The 26,419-nt window shown below is 40.8% G+C and overlaps 1 protein-coding gene across 1 annotated transcript in view; it reads right to left on the bottom strand.

The window, feature by feature from the left end:
* Positions 1–26,419, bottom strand: part of CATSPERD (cation channel sperm associated auxiliary subunit delta) — a 96,968-nt gene that overhangs the window by 18,840 nt on the left and 51,709 nt on the right. The window contains exons 10-14 of the mRNA XM_036739760.1: positions 25,385–25,390; positions 18,073–18,239; positions 14,960–15,073; positions 13,990–14,079; positions 5,789–5,847 (exon numbers count right to left, since the gene is read on the bottom strand). Of these exons, the coding sequence (XP_036595655.1) occupies positions 5,789–5,847; positions 13,990–14,079; positions 14,960–15,073; positions 18,073–18,239; positions 25,385–25,390 (436 nt within the window). The remainder of the gene's footprint in view (positions 1–5,788; positions 5,848–13,989; positions 14,080–14,959; positions 15,074–18,072; positions 18,240–25,384; positions 25,391–26,419) is intronic.

Genomic DNA, 26,419 nt, shown 5'->3' with positions numbered 1-26,419 from the left:
GTGTTCCTAAGATGGTAAGGGAAATCACACTATATATTGTCTATGAAAATTTAGCATCAGAGAGCACCCTTGTGTTTTATAGCCCAGAGCGGTGATTTGTCTCAAGTCACACAGCTAGTTGAAGGTAAGAGCCAGATTAGGACCCAGATTTTCTATCTTCTATAACACCATGTAAAAGGAGGTCATAGAAACATGACCCCTTTCCCCCAAGATGGTTTTAGTCTCTATAAGTTTGATGCCCCCTGAAATACTGAGGCACAACCTAACTTCTCTTCTTACTCCCCCCACCTTTCTCATTTATTTTTAAAGAGAAAGAAACCACAAGAACACTTGTTGAAACTGATAGAATGGAAGTTACTGCTTGGCTATGGGTTGACTGGCAACATTTCTGAAGTCCTGTTCAGTTTTCCTGCACTCTGACTTTGTGTGAATTATATTCATAGACTCATAGGATCCCAGAGGCATTCTAGCCAAACTCTTCTGTAAGCAACATACAATCTTCTGTCTCTATACTTTTGCACAGACTGTCCCCTCTCGTCCCCTCCCCTCACCCCCCAACCATGCTTTGAAATTAGCTAAGTTGGTCTTGGCAAAAGTTCAGAAGCAGTTAATATAAAGTCAGCAGACATTTAGCACAGTACATCCCATTTCAAGGCTTACCTCAAGTATCTCTTCTTCCGGGAAGCCTTTTCTGAATGTCCTGTTCGTGTTCTCTCCTTAAATCACTTGACATTTATTTATAGGATCAGCAGAGTTGGAAGAGGCACAAGAGAGTTTTTTTTTAGCCTACTCACCCTATTTTTTGGTGAGAAAATTGTCAAATACCATTCTTGGTCACCGTCTTCCTGGTTGCTCATTTCCTAAATATGCCTTTCACTTCTGAAGCTGTTGCTTTCCAAGGGAAGTAGTGCTGAAAATATTACCCAAGCCCCCAGGCCTTCATTTTTCTGTGTAAGACTGGTATCTTTGGCCATGTTTTCTCAGTTTCTCAGTTCTTTCTGGCACCATTGGTGCCCACCAGGATCAGCAGAAGTGGGGGTGGATGAGAGGAAGGAGTTAGTCATGCTGCCTGACAAATCTTGGGATGTTCTGTCACGTCTCGGATACGTTCTTGGGGATGTCAACTGGACTAACTGCTGCTTCTGTCCCTTCAGCAGGGGGTCACCAAGCACTGACTCTCACCTCCTCTTCTTCCGCTTCCCCTTCTCCTGGATGATCTCTTGACTGGCTGCAGCTCTGGATCTGTATTATCATCCCTTAGAGTGCAAATAACTGTTCCATCTTTGGAGTTTGTTTCTCTCCTCTTTAGGAAGAGCTCATTTTTGTTTCCTGGCTCTAATGGTTCACTCTACCTTTTCCCCCAGTGTGATATTTTCATCCTGTCCACCTTGCCGATACAAGTGAGGATTCCCCTCTGCCTCAGATACACATAAAAGCTCCCATTCCATTTTTTAAAAATGAACACTTCTTTCTTGTCTAGAAAATGAAAACATAATCCTCTAGTCCCTCTACTGTAAAAGACTATGGCTATAGAGCTAGGAGAGACCTCAGAGGTCATCTGGTCCAACCCTCTCATTTGACAGAAGGGTAATCAGAGTATGCACCATCACCTCGATCAGATCCCCCTAACCTGCCAACTGCGTGTGCATCATTACCCTGGTTTCATTGCAGCTGTATGACATGTTACAAAACCTCCTAGTGGTCAACAAATCAGCAAGCATTTATTAAGCACTACCATGTGCCATGCACTATGCTAAGCACTGGCATTGCAAATACAAGCAAAAAAGAAAGCTAGTCCTTAGCCTCAAGGAACTCATATTCTAATGGAGGAAGACAACATGTATAAAGAAGCTGAAATGTGGGAGACTTTTGACAGAAGAAGAGAGAGAGAAGGTACTGAATGGAGAAATGGTAAAGAAAGACATCCCAGAGACATAACGGAGGAGCTTGAAAAGGAATGAAGGAGAGACTGTAACTGGCCAGGGCACTTTCCTTGAGATGGAGCTTCTGGGAGGAACTGACCAACCAGAGGAAGAAGCTGCAGGGGCAGAGTAAGCTTCCAAAGTGAAAGGGTAACAAGGATGGAATGATATTTCAATCTGAGAAGGCTTCTGGGGATGGTGGAGGCAGAAACAAGTCCAGGAAGTAAGAAGAGGACCCCAGAGGAGAAGAAAAGAGCAAATATGGCCAGCATGACCCTTCCTTTAAAAATGCAGGAACTAACCAATCAGAGGAAGGGGCTTCAGTGGCAGAGTGATCTTCCAGGGAGAGAAGGCCACAAAATTGGAGAAAGGAATTCAGAGAGTGAGGAATGTAGGAATCGCTCCTGGTCTCTCTCATCTGCCTTGCCAACATCTGTGCTGAGCATGGTATTAGCAATTAGATTTGAAAATCTTTCCCACCCATTAATAGGCCATGTGACCTGCTTACATCATAGGAAGCCTAAGTCACATGTGGTGGGAGGAGGTTCCTGACAGGAAAAGGAAGTTATGTCACAGGAAATGCTGAGAGAGAGAGAGAGAGAGAGAGAGATGTTATGGTTGCTGGTGGCTGCTGCCAGTGGCCGTTTTGGGGAGACCCCAGCAGGGGGTCAGAGAGGTTTTGGTGTGTTGTGATAATGTGTGTGGAACGTTTTCCTGCTGTGGCAGACTGGATAAATGGCTTGTAGGATCTGGTTCTCTACTGTCTGAATAACTGGTTTACTTCTTCTCCCTTCCATGTGGAGAGTCTCGAATACTTTGCGATATAGAACTATACAGGCATTTTGACAATTATCATCTATACTGTTATTATTGCCTTACTGTTTGAAGCATCTCCGTTCGCTGGTGCCCATAAGGGTGCATGATCCATAGGAGAGGCTTCAGGGAGACATGTAGTCTCTGCTCCCTGGAACGCATGGGCCTCAAGGGAGCTTCCAGCCTAAGAAGCAGCAGGAATATTCAGGAGAGGCACTGGCTCAAAGATCTTGGCAAGTCAAAGACTTCCGTGAGTCTCAATTTCTTCATTGAGTATTTTGTGACAAGGGATGTGAAAGTTTTACCGAGCTTGGCCCTGGTTACGCTGTCCCTGTTCTGCTGTGTCTAGTTCTAGGCACTACCTTTTTTTTAAAATTAATTTTTTATTTTTAGTTTACAACACTCACCAGTTTCTGAGTTCCAAATTTTCTCCCTCGCCCTCTCCTCCCTCCTCCCCAAGACGGCATGTAATCTGATAGAGGTTCTGCATATACTTTCACACTAAACATATTTTCACAATAGTCAAGTTGTAAAGAAGAATTATAACCAATGAAATGAACCATGAGAAAGAAGAAACAAAACAAACAAACAAAAAAAGAGATAGAGCAAATAGTTTCCTTCAGTCTGCATTCAGACTCCATAATTCTTTCTCTGGATGCGGATGGCTTTTTCCATCATGAGTCTTTTGGAGCTGTCTTAGAACCTTGCATTTCTGAGAAGAGCCAAGTCTATCAAAGTTAGTCATCACAGATACTGCGTGTCTGTAATCATGTATAATGTTCTCCTGGTTCTGCTCCCTTCATTCAGATCACATAAATCTTTCCAGGTTCTTATGAAGTCCATCTGCTCCTCATTTCTTATAGCACAATAGTATTCTATTACATTCATATACCACAACTTGTTTAACCATTCCCCAATTGATGGGCATCCCCTTGATTTCCAATTCTTTGTCACCACAAAAAGAACTGCTATAAATATTTTTGTACATATGGGTCCTTTTCCACTGTATCTCTTTGGGACACAGCCCTAGAAGTGGTATTGCTGGGTCAAAGGATATATACATTTTTATTGTCCTTTCAGCATAGTTCCAACTCCAGAATGGTTGGATCAGTTCACAGCTCCACCAACAATGCAATAGTAGGTACTACCTTTCAAAGACATTGATAAACCACAGAGCAACTGGGCTAGTGAATGGCCTCCAGATCCTGCAGTTCCTCCAACAGAGCACACCACATGCCATATCTCCATGTCTCTGCACAGGCTCTCCCTCATAATGGAAATGCTCCAGCCTTTCACCTCTAGTTCTGGACATCCATGGTTTTCTTCAAGGATCAGCTCAAGCTCCACCTTTGGCAGGCATCTTTTCCTGGTCCCCCAGCTGCTAGTGCCTTGCTCTCTCAGGTTACTTTCATATTCTCTGGAAATATGTTTTAGGTATCTAGATATTCACATGTTTCTCCCTTGTTAGAATATATGGGCCTCGAGGGCAATTTCAACCTGGGTTTCTCTCCACTCCCCCCACTTATTTGTATCCCCAGTGCTTAGCATATAGTAAAAGCTTTTAATAAATGCTTACTGACTGACTAACTGGATTTAAGGAACCAAGTTGGAAGACTGGAAATGTTTATCCTGGAGATGATTTGAGCATGGTGGGGGGAATGAGAGTGAAGAGTTAAGGCTGTCACCAAGTTTCTAGGCCTGGGTGGCTGGAACCCAGCTGGCGCCCTGTAATAGGGAAGCATGCATAGGGGAATAGCTGAACAAGTTATGGAATATTTATGTGGTGGAAAGCTAGTGTGCTGTAAGAAATGAGGAAGGGGAGAGTTTCAGAGAAACCCAGGAAGACTTGTATGAACTGATGAGGCAAAGTGAAGTGAAGGGAGAACAATTAAAACAGTAACAATGTTGTAAAAACAAACAACTTGGAGCAGCATTGTCAGTCCCTCTCATTCATCTTCCCACCTTTTTTGTGAACTAGGTTAATCCTCCCTTGGGTGTGACACTATCTCCAGCCATTCCTTTGGTTCCTCCCCTCTGCAAGGGACAACAATATCATAAAGACAAATAGGTGATGGACTCAGAGGGCAGAATCAGGGATATTATGTGCATATTGGACATGGCTAATAGAGGAATTGGTTTTACTTGATCATTCATATTTGTAATGGGTTTTGTTTTTCTTGCTCTCTCAATGGGTGCATGATGGAAAGGTGGGAAGGGTAGAATTCAGAACTGAAAACAAAGTAAAATTGAATTAAAAAAATAAAAATAGGAATAGGGAAGTTCAGAAGGAAGCTTTGGGGAAAATACTTGGCATGGGCTGGTCATGACACGTGCAATGGTGTAGGGCTGCCCTCTTCACGGATGAGATTTGTTTTGCTTGGCTCCAAAGGCCTCTAGGAGCAATGGGTAGAAATTTCTGAGAAGCAAATTTTGGTTTGATGTTGTTGTTGGCCATGGTGGGAAGGGGTGCCTCGGGAGGGAGTAAGTTCCCCTCCTTAGAGTGGGATGCTGTGCTGGGAAGCAGGGTTGTCACTCCCTCCTACTCAAAAGTGAACAAGCCTCATTCATGGCCCTGTTTCCCAGTTTGCTGTGGGGTTTCTGAAGGGAGTCCATCGTTGATTCCAGTAACGTAATGCCCTAAACCAAGAGGTCAGTGCCCAGGGATAGGGTCTGTAATTATTCTACATGTGGCTATGTAAATGATAAATGACAGTGTGACATTTATCCTGTTCCAGATACTGTCAGAAAAGGAACTCAAGTCCTCATAGCCAGTTTGGGGGGAGGTAAAGAGGCTAATGAGGGGTAACTTAGTTAAGTGGCTAGAGCTATATTTGGTATCAGGAACCTAGGTCCAAGCCCCTCCTCTAACAAATTCTGGCTGCATTACTGTGGGCAGACACTGAACCTTTCAGTCCTTCAGGTAGCTCTCTAAGACTCTAAGTTGCCAAGCAGGGACTACTCTGGAGTTTCCTCAGTTACAGCTCCTTTCACCAATGGCATCACAAGCCTGATCCCAAATCAACAAATATGAAAGTACTAAAGAAAGGGCTTACTCGGAAATGAAGTTCTTATCAGCCCTGCCTGAGAGATACTGCTGCATCAGGGTGATGTTCTGCAAGAGAGAGAGAGAGAGAGAGAGAGAGAGAGAGAGAGAGAGAGAGCACTCTGATTAGAAAGTGTTACAGACTCATACTCATATATTGTACAGCATAGAGTTACAGACAAGCAATAAATCAATAAACATTTATTAAATGCTTACTGTGTGAGGTAGTGAGAAAATAAAATGCAGGGTATATATATATTCATATCTATGCTTAGAAATGTTTAAAAATCAAGAAATAGGGAAATAGGGAAGTGGAAAAATTCTGGGGCAATGAGAGCCTGATTGCTCAGCCTCTGGGAAAGTTTCTTTTTTTTTTTAAACCCTGAAACTTTTTGTTCTTTCTTCTAGTTCTGGTTCAAAGTAAGAATAGGGTTACCGTGTCCTGCTTTCCTTTATTGTAAAAGTACTGTAGAAGAATGGAGAGGGTCTCCCCCTCCCCTTATCCTATTCTCCTTCTTCAGATTTATACATGTCACCTCAGTTGTAATCATTAACTAAGGGAATGGGAATTGGAGTTTCTGTGCCTCGATTTCCCGGTTCTTTGTCTAGTTTTTTGTGCTCAGATTGTAAGCCCACCTCCCAGCCAATGGTGAGAAGGGTCAGAGGTGGAAGGGAATTCTCTTGTGTTAGGTATAATTATTGGTGCTTTGCCCCTTGTACGGGCCTCTCTTGCTAGCTCTGTTCTGGCAGAGGATACCCTATTCTCATGAGAATCGAATAAAATTTTATTTCTGTTCCCACCCTGAGATGGCTCCTTATTAAAAATTAATTTTTTAATTGGTGAGAGTCTTTCATCCCACACAGTTTTGGAGGCTCGTTCAGGGATCTGCCCACTTTGTAAGCAAGACTCCTGATTGGTTCTGAGACTGGGGCGTACTTGGAGATTTCTCCAATAGTCTCTGGACCTGTTCCGGCATTTTTGCTTTGGCTGGGCAAAGTCCCGAAGAAGGAGAGACTCAGAGGAACAGAAACCAAAGAGCTTCAATTCCAAAATTAAAATTCCCCCACCGAAACTCCGGCTGGCCGATGGAGAGAGAGCAGTCACGTAAGATATACACGTATAACCTGGGGGAGGGCAAAAACTTGGGAGCCCTAGGGTCTTAATTAGAGTCACTGACTCGGAGGCTCTGGCGATGGACCTCGTCTAAATTGAAATGGGGAAAAATTAATCAAAGTCTATTATTTCGGAGAGAGGATTTCCAGATATATCGGTAGGTAGTCCTTTAGGGAAAAAGCCTTTGGATTTCTGTACCTACCTGTCTGTGTTCTTGTGTGTCTGTGTGAATGAGTGTAGCCTGTCAGCAGCAGCAGCAGCAGAACGGTCAGTAAACTCCCCCTTGCCCCTCCCTATCCCATTGGCACTCCTGAGGAGACAGGTTGGAGCAGTGGCAGCGGGAAGGAGTGGGGGGGGGGGGGGCGGGGTGAAGCAGAGAAGGTGATTCAGTTTTGTTTTGTGTGTTGTAGTCTGGTTAAAGTTTACCATTGTAAGGAGAAACACCCACAAGTTACTGTCAGTGAAAGCCCAGTTGTGGGGGTTGAGATTGATTTATGTTGAAAAGGGGGATCTTTTCCCTCAGATCAAAGGGAGGCAGGCTAGACAAGCATTTTAACCCTTTTCCTGCCTACCTGAAAGAGAAAAGTTTTTGTGTAATGGGACCCAACCAGAAAGAAATTGAATTTATTCTAGTTACACTTAAGAATGTGAGAAGTGAAGATGTGGCACTCTTAATGTAATGCTTAAGATAAATTAGAGTTCATTTTACTATTTGACACTAAAGTTTATGGGAAAAGGCAAGGAGAGACTGTGATAAAAGAGGAAGATTAGTTAATTAAAATCTTGAGCAGGCAGCTTAGAGTAGAAGGCTTGATAGCCTGAGTTAAAAACTAATAGATGAATTTATGGAGAGATGGAAGGAATTATGTCCACTCACCTTTCGGGCTAGATCTGTGGGTGGGTTCTATTAAATTTAATATGAATATTGGTCCATATTTAATATGAATAAAGTTCCTAAACTTTAAATTGACCTGGTTATAACAGGTGATTCAAAATTGTTTGTAAAACTTTTGCAAGAAAATGTGGACATGAATGGGGAACTGAAAAAACTAAGGAAATATATGAAATTGTGGATAATAATTTTTAAGGGCCAGGGGTATTATAACACATTACTATTTGGCATTGAAAAATTTGTTAATTGTATGGCCCCAAGAAAGTTAATTCACTGTTCAGTGAGGGGATGAGAGTGGAATTCACTCCTAAAATTAATATGGGAATCACATAATTGTAAAAGTATTTGGCACACTTCATATGTGGATTTGCTTAGATGTGAAGTTTATATCAATGGTGATGGGATGAAGGTAGAAACACACCCAGCCCAGATTGGTAATTAATTAATTTTGGTTTTAAAAGGTTTAAATACATGATATCTGTTTATGATATTGTTGTATTTCTAAAAATTTTGTTATATTGTTTGGTAAACAACTGTATCATCTGTGTTGTTAGGCAATTTCTCCAAGTGTTGTTAGGTTAAAAATTGTATTATAAAATAATGAAGGGATTAGGAAACTGTTAAGTCATTTTATTTGACCATGTCTTTTAAAGAAGTTTAATTTAAGAAATTATAAACTCCCAAGTTTTGTAGCAGCAGTTACTGCGATCTCTATTTGTACAATAAGTTGGGAAAGCCTGGAAGTTTTACTGAAAGAGAGAGAACAGCGGGGTCAGAAACTAGCTGACCTCTAAACCTGGCTTTTAAAGTCAATAGGACTAATATTTAGTAATTGGCTTTTAGGACATATTTTAAAAATTAAAATTTGATTGTGGGGTCCTGGTAAAGCTTTGATTAATGAGACTTTCCATCTAGTGATAAAAGGAAAGGTATTTGTCAGAAAAAGTTATTATTGTGAAGTTGTGATACCCAAAGACCCAGAAGAAACCTTGGGGGAAAACAATGGGGGGGGGGGAATGGAAAATTTGATTGATGCAAATATGTGAAATATTGCTTTTTTTAGTTAAATAATTGGGTAAATTGGTACTGTTGTATAGTCATGTGAAGGATAACATTCTTTCTAAATATTAATGGGAACAACTACATAAAAGGATAAGGATACAAATGTAATGCTGAACTATTATCCTATAGATTAAGGCTGGGATTTAATGTTACATTGTATCTATGTAGGATAAGGTTTAAATGTTTTAAAGCGATATAAGAGCAATTAGGTATTACTAAAAATGGTAGTTGATTACCAGTAATTACCAGTAATTAATTCCTGGAACTAAATCAGAGACATTTTTAGTTTAGGGAAAAAAATTTCCATGTAAGTCTCTTTAAAGAGAGATAAGTTGTAGAATATTTTTGCTTTGATGGGAAAAGCTAAATGTGGCTGTTTGAATTGAGTTATAGTTAGAGGAGGCTAGAATGTAAAGTGTACCCAACAAAATTGAAGTGTACCAAATTGGTAAAAAAGGAGGAACTTGATTAGCTGTGATTAGTGAAGCTTGCTGTTTAAGGCAAAAGGCACCCAGAACAATGACTAATTTTGTTTTGAATTTAAATTTGAGTATGGTTGTCTGAATTAAATCAGTATCTGAGAGAAATGCCACAAGCTACTCAGAGGGAATGTGATCCTGTATTGTTAACAGGTGGAGGTCTGCATTTGGGAAAAAGCTGAGGAGACAATCTTAGCCTCAATCTAGGATGGGATCCTCCTGGCTCAGTTTCCCCCTTGTGTTCCTTTGGAAAGGAATGTTCCCACCTGACTATTCCTGAGTTTAGCCATGAGGTGGAACAGATACTGCATGAACTGTAACTATATCTCAATTTAAACAAAGTCATTTTATCCTGTCATATTTGGCATGTCACATGTTCCCACTTTCTCTCCTTCTATAGCAAGTACCTGTGATCAGAGCAAGTAGTCAGTAAAAGATATGAGCTCTTTTGTGTTGTCTTATTGAGCAGTCTAATATTATTTTTACCTAAAACTAGAACATGTGTAGAAATTTATGCAAACTGCTTAAGATTCACCCTAAGATGTTTCCCTTTGTTTAAAAGGATTCTAAGAGCAGTAGTATTTTTTTTTCCTGTAATACCATAGGCCTGGGACTAGTGTTCCTGTGTGTGGCCCTGTCTTATTTTGTAATGCCGTCAAAGAAACATGGCATGACTAAGAGGTTAAGATTTATATGTACTGTTTTAAAAATTGGTTAGTTAATGTATTTATGTATGTACTGGAGTCTCATCCTCCTGGTGGGGAAATTAATAATGAGTCAATGTAAAGTATGAGAATTTAGGTTCTGATGTGAATTTCTTAAACATGGCATCTGGCTAAAGTTTCAATTTTGAATTTGTAAAAATGATCAGGGTATAATTATTAGAAATGGTAACTTAAAATTGTGCTAAGATAACTTTTGTAGCAGGATGGACAGAAAGCTGGTTCCTACGAGAAGAAGAAGCTGTGGAAGTGGCTGGAACAATCAAGGACCAGAAGACTTCATTGATGCTCCCTTCCAGACAGCTGTATGGGAAGAGACTTCTGAAACTTAAAGGGACAACTGTATTTTTGTTTTCTTTTGGGTCTCTGTATTTGTACTTATAAAGGGGACTGCCCCCTTTGATTTGTCAATACATAGATCAATCCTTCCCAAATTTACTATAAAGGGTAATGGGGATACCAGTATGATGGGAAAGAAAATGTGATATAAAAGTGTGATGAATGAGGAAGATAGGTGGGTGGATAATTCATATCAGTAATGGTGTGTGAAGTCTTCAAAATAATGTCAAGGAGAGGGAGGATTGTGCAAGGTAGTGAGAAAATAAAACGTGAAGACTTCGCAGGGAATATAGATGTATAAATACATATCTATATCTATATCTATATATTCATAGCTATACTTAGAAATGTTTAAAAATCAAGAAATAGGGAAATAGGGAAGTGGAAAAATTCTGAGGCCGTAAGAGCCTGATTGCTCAGCTTCTGGGAAAGTTTTTTTTTTTTTAAACCCTGAAACTTTTTGTTCTTTCTTCTAGTTCTGGTTCAAAGTAAGAATAGGGTCACCGTGTCCTGCTTTCCTTTACTGTAAAAGTACTGTAGAAGAATGGAGAGGGTCTCCCCCTCCCCTTATCCTATTCTCCTTCTTCAGATTTATAGATGTCACCTCAGTTGTAATCATTAACTAAGGGAATGGGAATTGGAGTTTCTGTGCCTCGATTTCCCGGTTCTTTGTCTAGTTTTTTGTGCTCAGATTGTAAGCCCACCTCCCAGCCAATGGCGAGGAGGGTCAGAGGTGGGAGGGAATTCTCTTGTGTTAGGTATAATTATTGGTGCTTTGCCCCTTGTATGGGTCCTCCCTTGCTAGCTCTGTTCTGGCAGAGGATACCCTATTCTCATGAGAATCGAATAAAATTTTATTTCTGTTCCCACCCTGAGATGGCTCCTTATTAAAAATTAATTTTTTAATTGGTGAGGATCTTTCCTCCCATACACTCACTATGTGCAGAGTCAGAAATAACTGAAAACAACTGAACAACAAATGTGCCAGGCACAGTGCTAAGTGCTGGGGATACAAAAAGAGACAAAAACCAGTCCCTGCCCTCAAGAAGCTTGCAGTCTAATGGGGGAGAGAGTATGCAAACAAATATATACCAAGCAACCCACATACAGGATAAATTGGAAGTAATTAATTAACAGAAGGGAAGCACTGGAATTCAGAGGGTTTGGGGAAGTCTTCCTGTAGAAGGTGGGATTGATTTAAAATAAAATAAAATTGAATTAAAAAATAAAAATAGGAATAGGGAAGTTCAGAAGGAGAGGAAGCTGTGGGGAAAATACTTGGCATAGGCTGGTCATGACATGTGCAATGGTATAGGGCTGCCTTCTAAAAGAAGGATGAGATTTGTTTTGCTTGGCTCCAAAGGTCTCTAGGAGCAATGGGTAGAAATTTCTGAGAAGCCAATTTTGGCTTGATGTTGTTGTTGGCCATAGTGGGAAGGGGTGCCTCAGGAGGGAGTAGGTTCCTCTTCTTGGAGTGGGATGCTGTGCTGGGAAGCAGGGTTGTCAGTCCCTCTTACTCAAAAGTGAACAAGCCTCATTCAGGGCCCTGTTTCCCAGTTTTCTGTGGGGATTCTGAAAGAAGTCCATCAGGTTATTTAAATTAACTTAAAGGAAGCCAGGGAGGAGAGCAGAGGGGGGAGGGCATTTCAGGCATTGGAGATAGCCAGAGAAAACTCCAAGAGATGGAGTGTCTCGTTTGTGGAATAGCCAGGAGGCCAATATCACTGGATCAAAGAATATGTCTATTTATATGGTGGAGAAAGGTGTAAAAAGACTAGACATGTAGTAGGGGACTATTATGAAGGGCTGTGCAATTGTTCAACAGAGCATTTTGTATTTGATCCTGGAGGCAATAGGGAGCTGTTGGTAGACATGATTGGACCTGCATTTTAGGAAAATTACTTTAGTGGTTGAATGAGGATGGAGAGACTTAAGGCAGGCATAGACACTGTTGCAATAGTCCAGGCATGAAGTGTTGAGAGCTTGTGTTTGAGAGGTGACACTGTCACAGGAGAAGGGGCAGATATGAGAGATGTCGCAAAGGTAAAAATTGACAGAATGTGGTAAGAGCTTGGATATGGGGGTTGGGGTGGTGAGAAAGAGTGAGGAATCCAGGATGGTTCCTAAATTGAGGGACCAGGAAGATGGTGTTGCCCTCTACAGTAATAGGGAAGGTGGGAGGTGGGGGGAAAGGTGTAAGAGGAAAGATAATGAGTTCTGTTTTGGACACAGAGAGTTTAAGATGTCTGCTGGACATAGAGTTATATAGTATGAAGTTACATAGAGTTACCTAGTGTCTAGTACAGAGTTACAGGCATGGAGTTGTTTAGTATATAGTACAGAGTTACATACACTTTATGTAAAATGACAGGTTCAGCTAAGACATCTCTGTCCTGGTGCTCCAATAAGAATTCTCATCAGTCAAGCCAACAATTTAAGAAACATTTCTTAAATGCTAATGTCCACTGTTCCAGAAGCAATATGAGAGATTGTGAGAATACATACATTCTCCTAAAGGAAGCACAACAAGCACCTGCATGAGTAAATGCACCCTTATACATACGATATTGTCAAGAAGGACAGAACCCTAATGATCAGGAGTGGTCAGGAAAAGCTTTATGGAGGAGGTATAGTGTGAAGAAAGTTAGGAATTCTAAGAGACAAAACTGGGGACAGTCTATCTTATAGGGCAGGAGGGGGAACACAACCTATGCAAAGACACAAGAGATGGGAGATTGAATGACATGTATGGAAAGGAACTAGTAGGCCAGGTTGACTAAAAGAGATTGTATTTTAGGGAGGAACAGAAAGACAAGGCTGGAAAGGTTGGTAATAGACGTGTTGCAGAGGGCTTTAAATGCCAGGTTGAGGATTTTGCCTTGAGGTTTGTTGCAAGGATAATATGAGATATTTGTAAAGCACTTTGCAAACCTTTGAGCACTATACAAAAGTGAGCTGTTTCTGTTGTTGTTACTGAAGTTGTATTCTGATGTCTTGTCATGGTAAGGACATAACACTTGCTTCTCAAAGGTAGCACTGGTTGTTGCCTGGATACCTTGGAAGAACCTCCCTAATTGTGCTGCTGAGAGACTGTGTATCTACTGTTTAGGAACAAGCCTGGCTAAATGCACAAAGGTTGGCCAGCAGGAGGATGGACTTTTAGCCATATAGAATAATATGCAAAGAACATCTTCTAAACACATGGAGGGGCTCTAATGGATATTAGGGGAAGGAGTGCCTGCTGATAAAAATTCTGAATCCCGGAGGGAAAATTCCATTAAACACAAATTTTATATTTGTTGTTGTTGTGGTTTGGCCATTTCAGTCGTGTCTGACTCTTTGTGACCCCGTTTGGGGTTTTCTTGGCAAAGATGCTCAAGTGGTTTGCCATTTCCTTCTCCAGCTCATTTTGCAGATGAGGAAACTGAAGCAAACAGGGATAAGTGACTTGTCCAGGGTCACCCACCTAGTAAGTGTCTGAGACCAGATTTGAACTCAGGCTCTTCCTGACTCCAGGCCCAGCACTCCACCCCCTGTGCCACCTAGTTGTCCATTTTCTAATTATAGCTAGGTTTATAAGACCATTATGGGAATTCAGCTTACTATTGCATATTTTGTGTTTCCATCATAGGTGTAGCCATCTTCATACATTTTTACTTTGAATCCAAGAGAATGGGGATTACTGACAGTTACCTTTGGAAAAAGAACAGAAAATACAAAACAACATCCTGTGTAAAACAAATGGGCACAAAGAACATCACTTAGGTAAGAAGGACCTTCATTCACCAGAGTGTGACCAGTGTTTGCTATGTTGGTTCATAACTCTCTTCATCCGATCTCACTTATTGACTTACTAGAGCCTGTCAGGTCCCTAGGGCTATTTATTCATCCCACTGGAGATGAATTAGGCAGAAGCCCCCAGGGACTTCTGAGGGCATGGTATGTTTTCCTGAGAAGACGAAGCACTAGTAGTGATCCAGTCTGACTTTCCTGCCAGGTTGGCAGTGGGCCAGGTCTGGCCAGCAGGTATTGGGAATGGCTGTTCAGGAGCAAGGGCTGAGCTTAGGCCTGGTGAAGGGGCATGGGGGGCTGAGGCTGGTTAAAGGTTGAAGGCAGGCAGTGACTCTGTAAAAACAGGCCAGTGCAGAAGGGGAGATAGGACGGGGGAAGGCTAAGGGGAATGATTGAGCTCCAGGAGGTTAGGAGCTTTTCTGATACGAGAAATAAAAGTGAGGTGGAATCCAGAAGGGCAATTTATGTTTGTTGGAGCAAAACAAGGCTTCCTCATGTGCCAAGGCCTGCCCAGAACCATCTTGTCCAGTCCAGTTCTAGGCCTGATCACCTTGGGGCATGAGGGCATAGTGTATGCCTCTAACAAGGCAGTAACTTCTTCAAGGGATAAAGAAACTAATTAAGTGGTTTGGAGTCCTAGGCCTGGTCATCCTTCATAAGAATGCCAGGTAGCTCCAGGGCTGCCAGAGAGAGCTAGCACACAAATCCACTGAGGATGGGCTAAGAAAGGGAGGTGCTGGTGTCAGAAACATGCACTCCACAAAGAAGACAATATACTTACTATTGGAACCGGTGATTGGGATGGCTGGAACACCAGCTGAGCAGTCAATTGCAAGGTTTCACCCATATCTAGAACGAGCACTTTTTTATTAAAATCTCCACGTAAAATTTCTACCTATTTAGAAATGTAATCATGAGACCAAAAAAGGAGAGATTTGGTAAGTTAAAAAGAATGATGAATGAAATCCTTTTCCTCTTCCAAAGCTCAGTTCACGCGCCACCTTCCCCCACCCGAGAAGCTTGCACATGATCCTTTGGATGAAAAGGTGATTTTCCCACCACAAATGGGATCCACTTCGCCTGGATCTACCTCTTTTACTCCCTTACCATACTCTCCCAACTACGGAACAATAAGCTGATGTACAGCTAGCATCTCAAGGGCTCTTTGAAGATTACAAACTGCTTCCATGCTACCTCATGTGGTTCTCACCACAACCCTGGGGGGCGAGAGGGGGATGGGCAGATGCTATTATTCCCGTTTGATAGATGAACAAAGTGAGACTAGAGAGGTTAAGTCAATCGGGCCAGCGTCACACAGCTAGTAAGTGTCTGAGGCAGGATTTGAACTCAGGTACTCCTGATTCCAAGTCTCATATTCTATCTGCTGCACCACCTAGCTGCCGTATTATACTTATTAATTCAAGTCAGAGCCTCCTTAGTAGTCTGTGAGCTCCTCCAAGCCTGAGACAATGACCTATTTCATCTTTGAATTCTCAAGGGCAAGCACAGGAACTTGTATATAATTAGTGATAACTTCAATGTTTGTTGAATTAAAAAAAAAAACCAAAGTATTCAGCTCCAGTCCTCCATCTCTGGACTTTTCTACCTCCTCCCTTCTTTCCTCTCAACCTGGAGACGCTGCTACCCTGTGGCCCTCTCTTCTGACTGGTGAACCCTGGCTCGGACCACCATTTCATGAGGCACCCAGTTCATCTTAGTTCTGCTATTCACTGTCTGGAATTTTCTATCTATGCCCCAGAAGTCTTGTCCTACCCTCCTCCATTCTCCCCCCTCCCTTTACTGTTTCCTTGCTATGTTGACTTCATCCATTAGCATATAAAACTCCTTGAAAGCTAAGACTCCTTTTTAGTTTTTCTATCTATAGCCCCAGTGTAAGGGCCTAAGAAGTGCTTTATTTATCTATTCTGGAACCCACTGGTTCCTAGGGGTTTTTAGCATAAGATGTGACTATACAAAACAGGGATAGTCATTATAGGACATGGAACTGGCCACCAAATTGAGACCGCATTTGCTGTGGCCTTCCTCCTTTCCCCTTCTCTACATCTCTCAAAGCCCTTTGACATCATTCCTCAATCTCTCTCCTTGACTCTAGTTTCTGATGAAAAGGTGGCCCTTCTTGCTAAGGCCAACCCCTTTACATGTACTTTGATCCAGCCTGCAACATCTTTTCTGGAAGACTGCCCCCACCCCCACGCTTAGGTTTTTTTCCTGTATATTCTTGGGCCTACCAACTGGCTCAAGTATCCCTCATCTTTAAAACAAAACAAAACGAAAAGCCTTACTATACCTACTATTTCCTGCTCTTCCCTCCCCTCCCCCCAACCCAAGCTATCATTCTGCATCTTTCCTCCCTTTCACAATCAAACACTTAGGGGAGGGGGGAGGAGGAAGGTGCTTACTCCTATGTCTATATCCTTTCATCTCACTTTTCAACTCCCAGCAATCTGGCTTCCAACCTTGCCTTACTAGGAGAGCCCTGTTCTCTCTCTAAGCCTAGTTTGGGCCTTCCTCATCTCTTGTCTGGGATATTGCATAGTCTCCCAATGTTTCACCTCACCCCAATCCCTCCTCTACCTATCTGCCAAAGTGGTTTTTGTAAAGCACAGGTCTGACAATGAGTTTCAGTGGCTCCCTATAACTTCCAGGATCAAATAGAAATTCTATTTAGCATTCAAAGCCCTTCATAGCATGGCCCTTTCCTACAGTTCTAACCATCTTACATTTTATTTATCTCTGTGTACTCTTATCATTCAACACACCGGCCTACTTGCATTTTCTCAAACACAACACTCCACTGCCATCTCCGTGTCTTTGAAGCAGCTGTCCTCATGCCTGGAGTGCCCTTCCCTTCTTGCTTCCACCTCTTGGTTTCCCTGGCTTTCTTCAAGACTCAGCTCAAAGCCTACCTTCTGTAGGAGGCCCTTCTAGGTCTTTTCTCAATGAGATTAAAAAAAAGGGAAAGGACCTATTTTTATAAAAATATTTATAGTAGCTCTTTTCTCATGGCAAAGAATTGGGAAATGGCTGAACAAGTAGTGGTATATAAATGTAATGGAACACTATGAAGAAGAAGAAGAAGAATTTCTTTAATAATTTCTTAATGATGAGCAGGCAGCTTTCATTAAAACTTACATGGATTGATGCAAAGTGAAATGAGCAGAACCAAGAGAACATTGTACACAGTAATAGCAACATTGTGTGATGATCAGTTATAATTGACTTAGCTCTTCTCAGCAATACAATGAATGATCCAAGACAATTCCAAAAGAGTAATGGTGGAAAATACTATTCACTTCCAGAGAAAGAACTGATGGAGTCTGAATGCAGACTGAAGTATATTAGTTTCACTAGTTTCATTTTTTTCGTGGTTTTTTTTTCCTTTTGCAAACTATAATTGTTTTGCAAACTATTTCTTCTTTCACAACATGACCAATAAGGAAATAGGTTTTATATGATTGCACATATATACACTATATATAAATTGCTTAACATCTTAGGGAAGAGGGAAAGGTAGGGAGGGAGGAAAAAAATTTGGAACTCAAAATTTTATTAAAAATGAATATTAAAATAGTTTAAAAAATCATCTTTACATGTAATTGGAAAAACTAAAATATTTTTTTAAAAAAGTTTTAAAAAATCAAACTGGCCCCTCTATTAAGGCCATATGAGGTTTTATGGAATGTAACATATACGTTACATTCCATAAAACCTTATGTCATCATTCATCATATGAGGGGCAAACTCACATTTCCCAACAACCAATCTGAACTCACAGTTGATTAAGGGATAAATAAAATCATTGTTGATAAACAGGAATAAAAAACTTAAGGATACATTTTAAAAACAGTGAACATAAACTATATTATTCCATACCTTGCAATCTTTTACGGCAATCTCAAGACTCTTGAGCACAATCTGCATATTCACATCACATAAGAAGAAGTCATAGGCCTCATATTCATTGTCTTTTCCTGGAGTTACCATTATAACATGTCCAGCACCACCAAACATTATTGCTGAGTCTGACATTGTAGGATATTCTAAAATCTTAGGGGAAAACAATTGCTAAGATTAAATGAATTCTATTTCATATTGAAAATTAAGATGTCACTTTGGAGGTAAGGGTTAAATGATATGAAATGTTGTTAATAAGTTGGCTCTTTTTCAGCTTAATATAGTTTTCAGCTAAAGCTGAAAATTATTTAAAGCCAAAATGCCATAAGATTAAGTATTTCATTCACTGCCAGAGAGGATGCCTTAGGAATAAGGTCTAAGCATGATCTGAAAACTATGCCACAACTTCCCATGGTGACTAATTTACAACATAATAGTAGCTTAGGCAAAGGGAATGGTCTGGGGAACCAGAAGGTTAAGTCTTTGCCCTCCTTAGTTTTTGGCAAGTTTAGAGCCCTAAGGGCTAGCACGTAGGAAGAAAAAAGAAAGTGAAAACTTTCATCTGAGCTTTCACAAAAGTTTTTACCTCTCTCATCCACTTTTACTGTTCTTATTATGTTCCATGAGAGTTTTATGACTGTCATTATAACTGTTATTAATTCAATTCAATTTAATAAACATTTATTAAGCATCTACTATGTGCCAGGCACTGTGCTAAGTGCTGGGAATATAAAAAGGGACAAAAGACAGTCCCTGACCTCAAGGAGCTTACGTTCTAATGGGAGAGAGAACATGCAAATAAATATATACAGTGCAAGCTATTTACAAAATAGATAGGATATCATTCAAACAGGGGTAAGGAAAGGTTTCCTGTTGAAACCAGGGAAATCAGGAGTTTGAACAGAGAAAGGACAGCATTTTAGGCATGAGGGGACAGCCAGAGAGAGTGCCCAAAACTGAAAGATGGAGTCTCGTTCATGGAACAATAGCCAAAAGGCTGGTGTCACTGGATCAAAGAGTATAGATCAAGCAGTAAGATGTAAGAAGATTAGAAAGGAAGGAGTGGGCTAAATTATGAAGGGCATTGAATGCTACATAGAGCATTTTCTATTTGCTCCAGGAGGCAACAGCAAGCCAATGGAGTTTACTGAGGAGAGAGGTGACACGATCAGACCTGTGTTCTAGGAAAATCACTTTAGTGGCTAGAGGATGCACTGGAGTGGGGAGAGACTTGAGGCAGGCAGACTCACCAGTGGACTATATAATCATCCAGATGGGAGGTAGTGAGGATCTGTCTGCACTAGAGTGGTGGCAGTGTCAGAGGAGAGAGGGGGACAGATATGGGAGATGTTGAGATTGACAGGCCCTGGCAACAGGCTGGATATGGAGGATGAGAGACAGTGAGGAATCCAGGATGACTCCTAGGTTGTGAGCCTGAGAGACTAGGAAGATAGTGTTGCCCTCTACAGTAATAGGGAAAGCCAGAGAGTGGGAGGGTTCAGGGGGAAAGATAAGGAGTTCTGTTGCAGATATATTGACTTCAAGATGTCTACTGGACATCCAGTTTGAGATATCTGAAAGGCAATTAGAGATATGAAATTGAAGGTCAGCAGAGAGACTGGGGCAGGAAAGATATATTTGGGAATCATCAGCATAAAGATGGTAATTAAATCCATGGAAGCTGATGCGATCACCAAGTGAAGTAGTATAGAGGGAGAAGAAAGGTGGACCCAAGACATAACCCTGAGGGACACCTAAAAAAAGGGTAGGATTTGGAGGAGGATCTAGCAAAGGAGACAGAGGAGTGGTCAGAAAGGTAGAAGGAAAAATAGGAAAGTAGGGTCCCAAAAACCTAGAGTGAAGACAGTATCAAGGAGGAGAGAATGACCAACAGTGCCAAAGGTTGCAGAGAGGTCAAGGAGAATGAGGACTGCCCCTGGATTTGGCAATTAAGAGATCATTGGTAACTGTGGAGAAAGATTTGGTGGAATATAAGGTTGAAAGACAGATTGTGAGGGGTTAAGAACAGAGTGAGAGGAGAAAAAGTAAAGGCATAAGAGAATAGGATGATAATTAGCAGGGATGGAGGGATCAACTGAGGGTTTGGGGGTTTTTTTGAGGAAGGGGGAGACACGGACATGTTCATAGGCAGTAGAAAACGAGTCAGTAAAGACAGAGAGATGGAAAATAATTGAAAGTGGGAGTTCAAGAGGGAGCAATCTGTTGGAAGAGATGAGATTGAGTGGGATCATGTAGGCACATAGGAGGGTACCAAGCCTTGGAAAAGAGTAAGGCCACTTCATCATGTGAAACAGGGGTGAAGGAGGAAAGAGTGCAGACTATCACCTGAATGATAGGAGATGAGAAAGAAGGAAAATGAGGAAGTTCACAGCAAATGGCCTCAAAATCTTTTTCTGTAAAATATGATGCCAGGTTCTCAGTGGACAGAATGAGGAAGAGTGAAGGCCACAAATGGTTGGAAGGCTGAGGCCTGGCTGGACATAATTGGCAATATGTAGGGAGCTAGGGATTCAAGAGAGGAAGACAGTGTAGAATTGAATTCATTCACCAAGAAGTCAAGAAGGGCAGAAGAAGAGGGTGGCCTAGAGAGAGTAGAAGAGATGGCCTAAGTGGGAATTGAGGGGTCAAGGGACTGGAGGGCACAGTGAGGATGAACAGCAGGTTATGTAAAGGCAAGCAGAAGGAGAGGTAAAAAGCCAATAGATTATTATTAGATAAGGGGATTTCGAAATTCTTGAGCACGGAGGTGGTGTATTTGTAGATGATGGCAAGACTGAGGGTATGACCATCTTTGTTCGTGGTTGAGATGAATAACTCATGAGAGGAGAGTAGATTGAAGAACTGAGTGGTTAGGGTGGTTAGGTATAAGAGAACCAATACATATGTTGAAGTCTCCTAGTATGAGGGCAGGAGTTGGAGAAGAAAAAATTTGTAAGCCAGTTATCAAACTTGTTTCCTCAGTCATTTCGTCTTTCACCTGCCACACCATAAAAAGCTACTATGGTGGCAGGGAAGACCAAGACACAGACTCAAAAAATGCTAATTAGACACAAGCCCAATAAGAATTCCTAGAAGAGTTAAAGAAAGAGATAAGAGTGGTAGAGAAAAAATTGAGAAAAGAAATGAGAGAGATGCAAGAAAATTATGAAAAGAGAATTAACAGCTTGGCAAAAGAGGCACAAAATATTGAACAAAACAACACCTTAAAATGCCAGAATTGGCCTAATGGGAAAAAAGGCACAAAAATTCATTGAAGAAAAGAACTGCTTTAAAAGGAAATGAGGCCAAATGAAAAAGGAGGTACAAAAATTCACTGAAGAAAATTAAAAAGCCAAATTTGTTAAATGGAAAAGATGGCACAAAAGCTCACTGAAAAAAATAATTCCTTAAAAACTAGAATTGGGCAAGTGGAAGCTAATGACTCCATGAGACATCAAGAAAAAATAAGGCAAAGTAAAAAGAATGAAAAATAGAAGAAAATGTTTAATATTTCATAGAAAAAACAACTGACCTGGAAATTAGATTGATGAGAGATAATTTAAGAATTACTGGACTACCTGAAGTCATGATTATAAAAAAAGAAAAGAGCCTAGTCATCATATTTCATGAAATCATCAAGGAAAATTGCCCCAACATCTCAGCACCAAAGGGTAAAATAGAAATTGAAAGAATCCACTGATCACCTCCTGGAAAAGATCTCAAAATGAAAACTCTTAGGAATATTATAGCCAAATTCCAGACCTTCCAATCCAAGCAGCCAGAAAGAAATATTTAAGATATTATGGAGCCAAAGTCAGGATCACACAAGATTTATTAGCCTCCACGTTAGAGGAGCAGAAGGCTTGAAAAATTATATTCTGGAGGGCAAAGGAACTAGGATTGCAACCAAGCATAGCCTGCCTACCTAGGAAAATGGAGATAATCCTTCAAGGCAAAAAAAAAAAATGGATATTTAAGGAGAGGACTTCCAAGCATTCCTGACGAAAAGACTGGAACTGAATGGAAAATCTGACTTTCAAATATAAGACTCAAGGTAAGCATAAAAAGGTAACAATGAGAGAAACTCAAAAGGGACTCAATAAGGTTAAAATTTTTACATTCTTATATGGGAAGATGATGTAGGTAACATCTAATGATGATGAAGATGAGTAATCATAGATCTTATTAAAGAAATCTTGAGGGCTTGATGCGATCAACAAAATATCATCCACAAACAATAGTCAACAAACATTTATTAAGCATCTACTATGTGTCTGGCACTGTGCTTAAGTGCTGTGGATACAAATAAGAAAAGGAAAAGATAGTTCTTGCCCTCAAGAAGCTTATAAATGAAGGAAAAATACATAAAAGAAAGCTGAAAGTTGGGGAGAAGAGAAGCCACCAGAGAGTACCCTTTCGTATGGAGTTGAAACCAAGCAAAGTGGCTGATGGGAAATGTATTTAGCTAGAAAGTTCTGAGCCCTCTATAAAGGAAGGCTTTGGGAGGTTTTGCTTTGCCCTCCAGCCCTCCAGTTAGAGAGGAGAGGTATCGAAAGTGCTGAGAAGGTGTTGAGTAACAGAGCAGAAATCAACCTCCCGTTGGATGAGCTTTCAGGTGATGAGCTTATCCTGGAGGAGACATGATGTTCACAGTGTTGGAGCAGAGCAGCGGATTGACTTCCAAACAGAAAGTATCTGGAGGACTTAGCCATTTATGGGAAATTCCTCTTCTATTTGGACCTTTCACAGAGCATCTTCCATGGCAATGGCAAACATTTATGGTGAGTATATACTTTCCTATTTTATATCTTACTTAACATTAATAATCAGAAGGTAATTGGTATCTCTGTGGTTTGATGTACAAAGAAATATTGCATAAATAATCTTAACATATGTGGGAGAGTGAGAAAATTCACTAAACTGTTGATAATTTTCTTTGCGGCAGCAGAAAAACAAACCAAACCAAACCAAAAAACAAAACAAAACAGTGGAAACAGATCAGGGAATGACTGAACAAATGATACTATATGAACGTAATGGAATGTTATTTCACGATAAGAAAAAATGACTATGAGGAATTCAAAGAAACGTTGGAGGACTTGTATGAACTCAAACACAGTGAAGAAAGCAGAATCAGGAAAAACATACATAATACCTACAACAATGTACATCAAAACAGTGAAGTTTTTTGTTTTTTAGGTTTTTTTGTTTTTTGTTTTTACAAAAACAAAAACGACAGCTGAATTACAATCACCAATCTTGGTCCTGGAAAGCAGATAATAAAACATATTTCCCTTCTCTCAGTAGAGAGGTGGATGACTGCAAATATGATATGCTGCATATGCTTTGAGATGGGGTAATTTTGTTGGTAAGTTTTCCTTAAAATGTTTTTAAGGAAGGGCTTAATGGTGGGAACATAAATCAGGAAATGATTGTAGTGAGATGTGGTATGATCAACATTTGTTTCATGTAGAAAGGGCTATTTTGTTTCCTTAAAGGGGCCAGGAATTGTCCTTTGGACTTCATTTGGTCTAGAGTAGTGGGGCTTTAGCTGTTGATAGGGTTTCCTGATTGCCTTGGGACATAAAACGTCCAGTCTATAAGGAATTGGTGGAACTCTTATACAGTTTTCTGGCTAAACACTGCCACTGCCACTGCCATTGATGTAACAAATGTAGAACTCAAGATGTGCGGCATCCACTGAACTAATCTCCATCCTTATTAAATCCCTCTTTTACTGTTAACTTATTTTGATTGGATGTTACGTGGTACACAAGCTTTTCATTGCTTTCTATTCCTAAGCTTGAACTACTGTACATCCCTGATGTAAGTCTGGCCCATAAAAGGTACTATTTTAATTTTTTTCATATAATACAACTGGAACTGGGGTGTCAAATCCAAATACAATAATTTAACTTTAATTTAAACAATTCTTATAACACACACCCATATATCAACAAATGTGCTCCATTTTTCATCTTTTTGTTGTCTTCCTACTAAATTCAACTATGAATGTTCTTGGGATAATGTAGCTCATTTGGGCATTATTATCAAGCTTGGTTTTAATTTTTTTTCTCTCTTATAACTTCCTCCCATTTTCTTCTGCAATATTTTATCCATGCGTTCAAATTCCAAACCAGTGTTGCCCTTGAAAGTCATGTCCTTCTATTTTGCAAAGAGCTCAAGGATTTGCTGGCTAAAGTGACTTCTGGGATTTTTTTTTCTTTTGCCTTCCTCAATTGACAGCTGCTTTATATTAGTCAAACTTATGAAGAAAATGATGATAATCAGAGCTTTGCCTTCTTCCATTTCCCAATTTTTAGCATAGACAGTTCGTCTGAACAGGTCAGGTCAAAGCTCTATTTTTCATTCCAGTTTGATGTTGATTTAACTTTTGTTGTAATTAGCCAACGTTTTGAATATGTGTTTCTTTTATGATTTCCACATCAGTCATTGACTCAATTTCGTTTTTTTTAAAAGGATGTTTTTCATGCTTTCCATGTTCAATGCTTTCTGACTCTCTTTTAAAGCTCAGGTATGAGCCTTCTGAAGCATCTACAAACCTCTTAAATTTGTCAGACTTGAGCTATATTTTCCAATATACTTTTTGCTATACTCCCATCTCTGTAATGAACTAATGAAGTCACTGAGAGTTATGCACGTGTGTGTCTGTGCACGCATGTGCAGACCTCATTAGCTTGTTAGATTGGTATAACCTTTCCACATGGAGGAACTGGGGAACTTGCTTCTGGGAGACTCATGATGGTATGTAAGGGAAGTATCTTGGAGAAACTGGAGAGCACTCTTCAAGTAGTTTCAGTTGGCTAACCATGAGGTTGGGGGAGGCTTTTTGGATTGGTTACATAGCCAGAACTGTTGGCATCTTCAAATAGGCTTGAGTCATCTTTGGCCCTGTCTGCTGGTTGCAATTGGCAACTGCTTCACCCATGGCATCTGGTGAGAGATCATGCTATCAGGGAAGATATGTTAGGGCTTTTCTCCTCTCTGACACCACCTAGCACAAGAGAAATAGGCCTTGGTCCTTGGCATTTTCATTTGATTTTTCTACTCTAGGTAAAACGAGTGGAGTTTCTGAACTCGAGCATTTCAAAGGTCAGGATGTGAGCCACAGGAGTTCAGGCTGGGGTTTGTAGATAGCACAGCATCAGTGCCATGATCTTCAGCCCCGGAGCAGGATGAGTCCTTCTCATCTAACAGCCATGCTGTGTCCATGTATCCTATGTGTCCACCAATCCTATGTAGGAAGTGAACTAAATTACGACTCTAAGACCCTCTTCTCTTAGGGCCTAAGGTGGTATATGGGTGATTATTTCCCCAGCCCATGGTGTTGGGGAGAACACCGTGTGTAACTTTGTTCTTGGCACGGTGCTGCGCTCTACGAGCAAAGCAGAATTGAAATAGCTCAAAGGAAATGCATTTACAATATCTACCTGTATTAGCAATTAGATCTGCGGATCTTTCCCACCCATTAATAGGCCGTGTGACCTGCTTATGTCACAGAAAGCCTAAGTCACGTGTGGTGGGAGGAGCTTCCTGACAGGAAAAGGAAGTGATGTCACAGGAAATGCTGAGAGAGAGAGAGAGAGAGAGCTGTTATGGCTACTAATGGCTGTCCTCATTGTTAGAACTGAACAGGCTGACTTAGCTGTACTGTTTGTTTTTGGGAAGACCCCAGCAGGGGGTCAGAGAGGTTTTTGAGGCTCCATGTTATGATATTATGTGTTGTATGCTTTATTGCTCCGATGGACTGGGTAGATGGCTTATAGGATCTGGTTGTCTGCCGTCTGAATAAATGGTTTACTTCTACCTTCTGCGTGGAGAGTCTCGTATACTTTGCGATACAGACCCACATAGGCATTTTGACAATTATCATCTACATTGTTATTATCACCTTACTGATACACCACCCCAAAACGTTCACATATTTGTGCGCGACCTGCGGCAGAGCATTCCAAGCTTGTGTTGGTCTGATCAGCCACAGTCAGACACATGGAAACCTGACTCTAGCATAGTGATGTCATGTTGGTCCTCTTCGAGAATGAAAGACAACAACTAACCAACCAATCAACCAATCTTGGAAGTAAATATCCCTTTGCAAAAGTGGTTAAATGGAACTGGAGAGTGAGTCATGGGGGAAACACAGTCAGTAGGGAGTGGGGGTAGGGGGTGGGTGTCAGGCTCATAGCGGTAGAGAAAAGACAACCTAACCTTTCAGGTTTATCCCCAGGAACCCCGAAGAGAGATGTAGCCTGCCTAGCTCTGGGGGAGGGCCAAAACATAAATGTTACAGACCGAATGGGATGGA

This window comes from Trichosurus vulpecula, chromosome 1 (genome assembly GCF_011100635.1).
Source record: "Trichosurus vulpecula isolate mTriVul1 chromosome 1, mTriVul1.pri, whole genome shotgun sequence".
In the NCBI taxonomy this organism is placed as follows: Eukaryota; Metazoa; Chordata; class Mammalia; order Diprotodontia; family Phalangeridae; genus Trichosurus; species Trichosurus vulpecula.
This window is presented reverse-complemented; position numbering and strand designations above follow the sequence as displayed.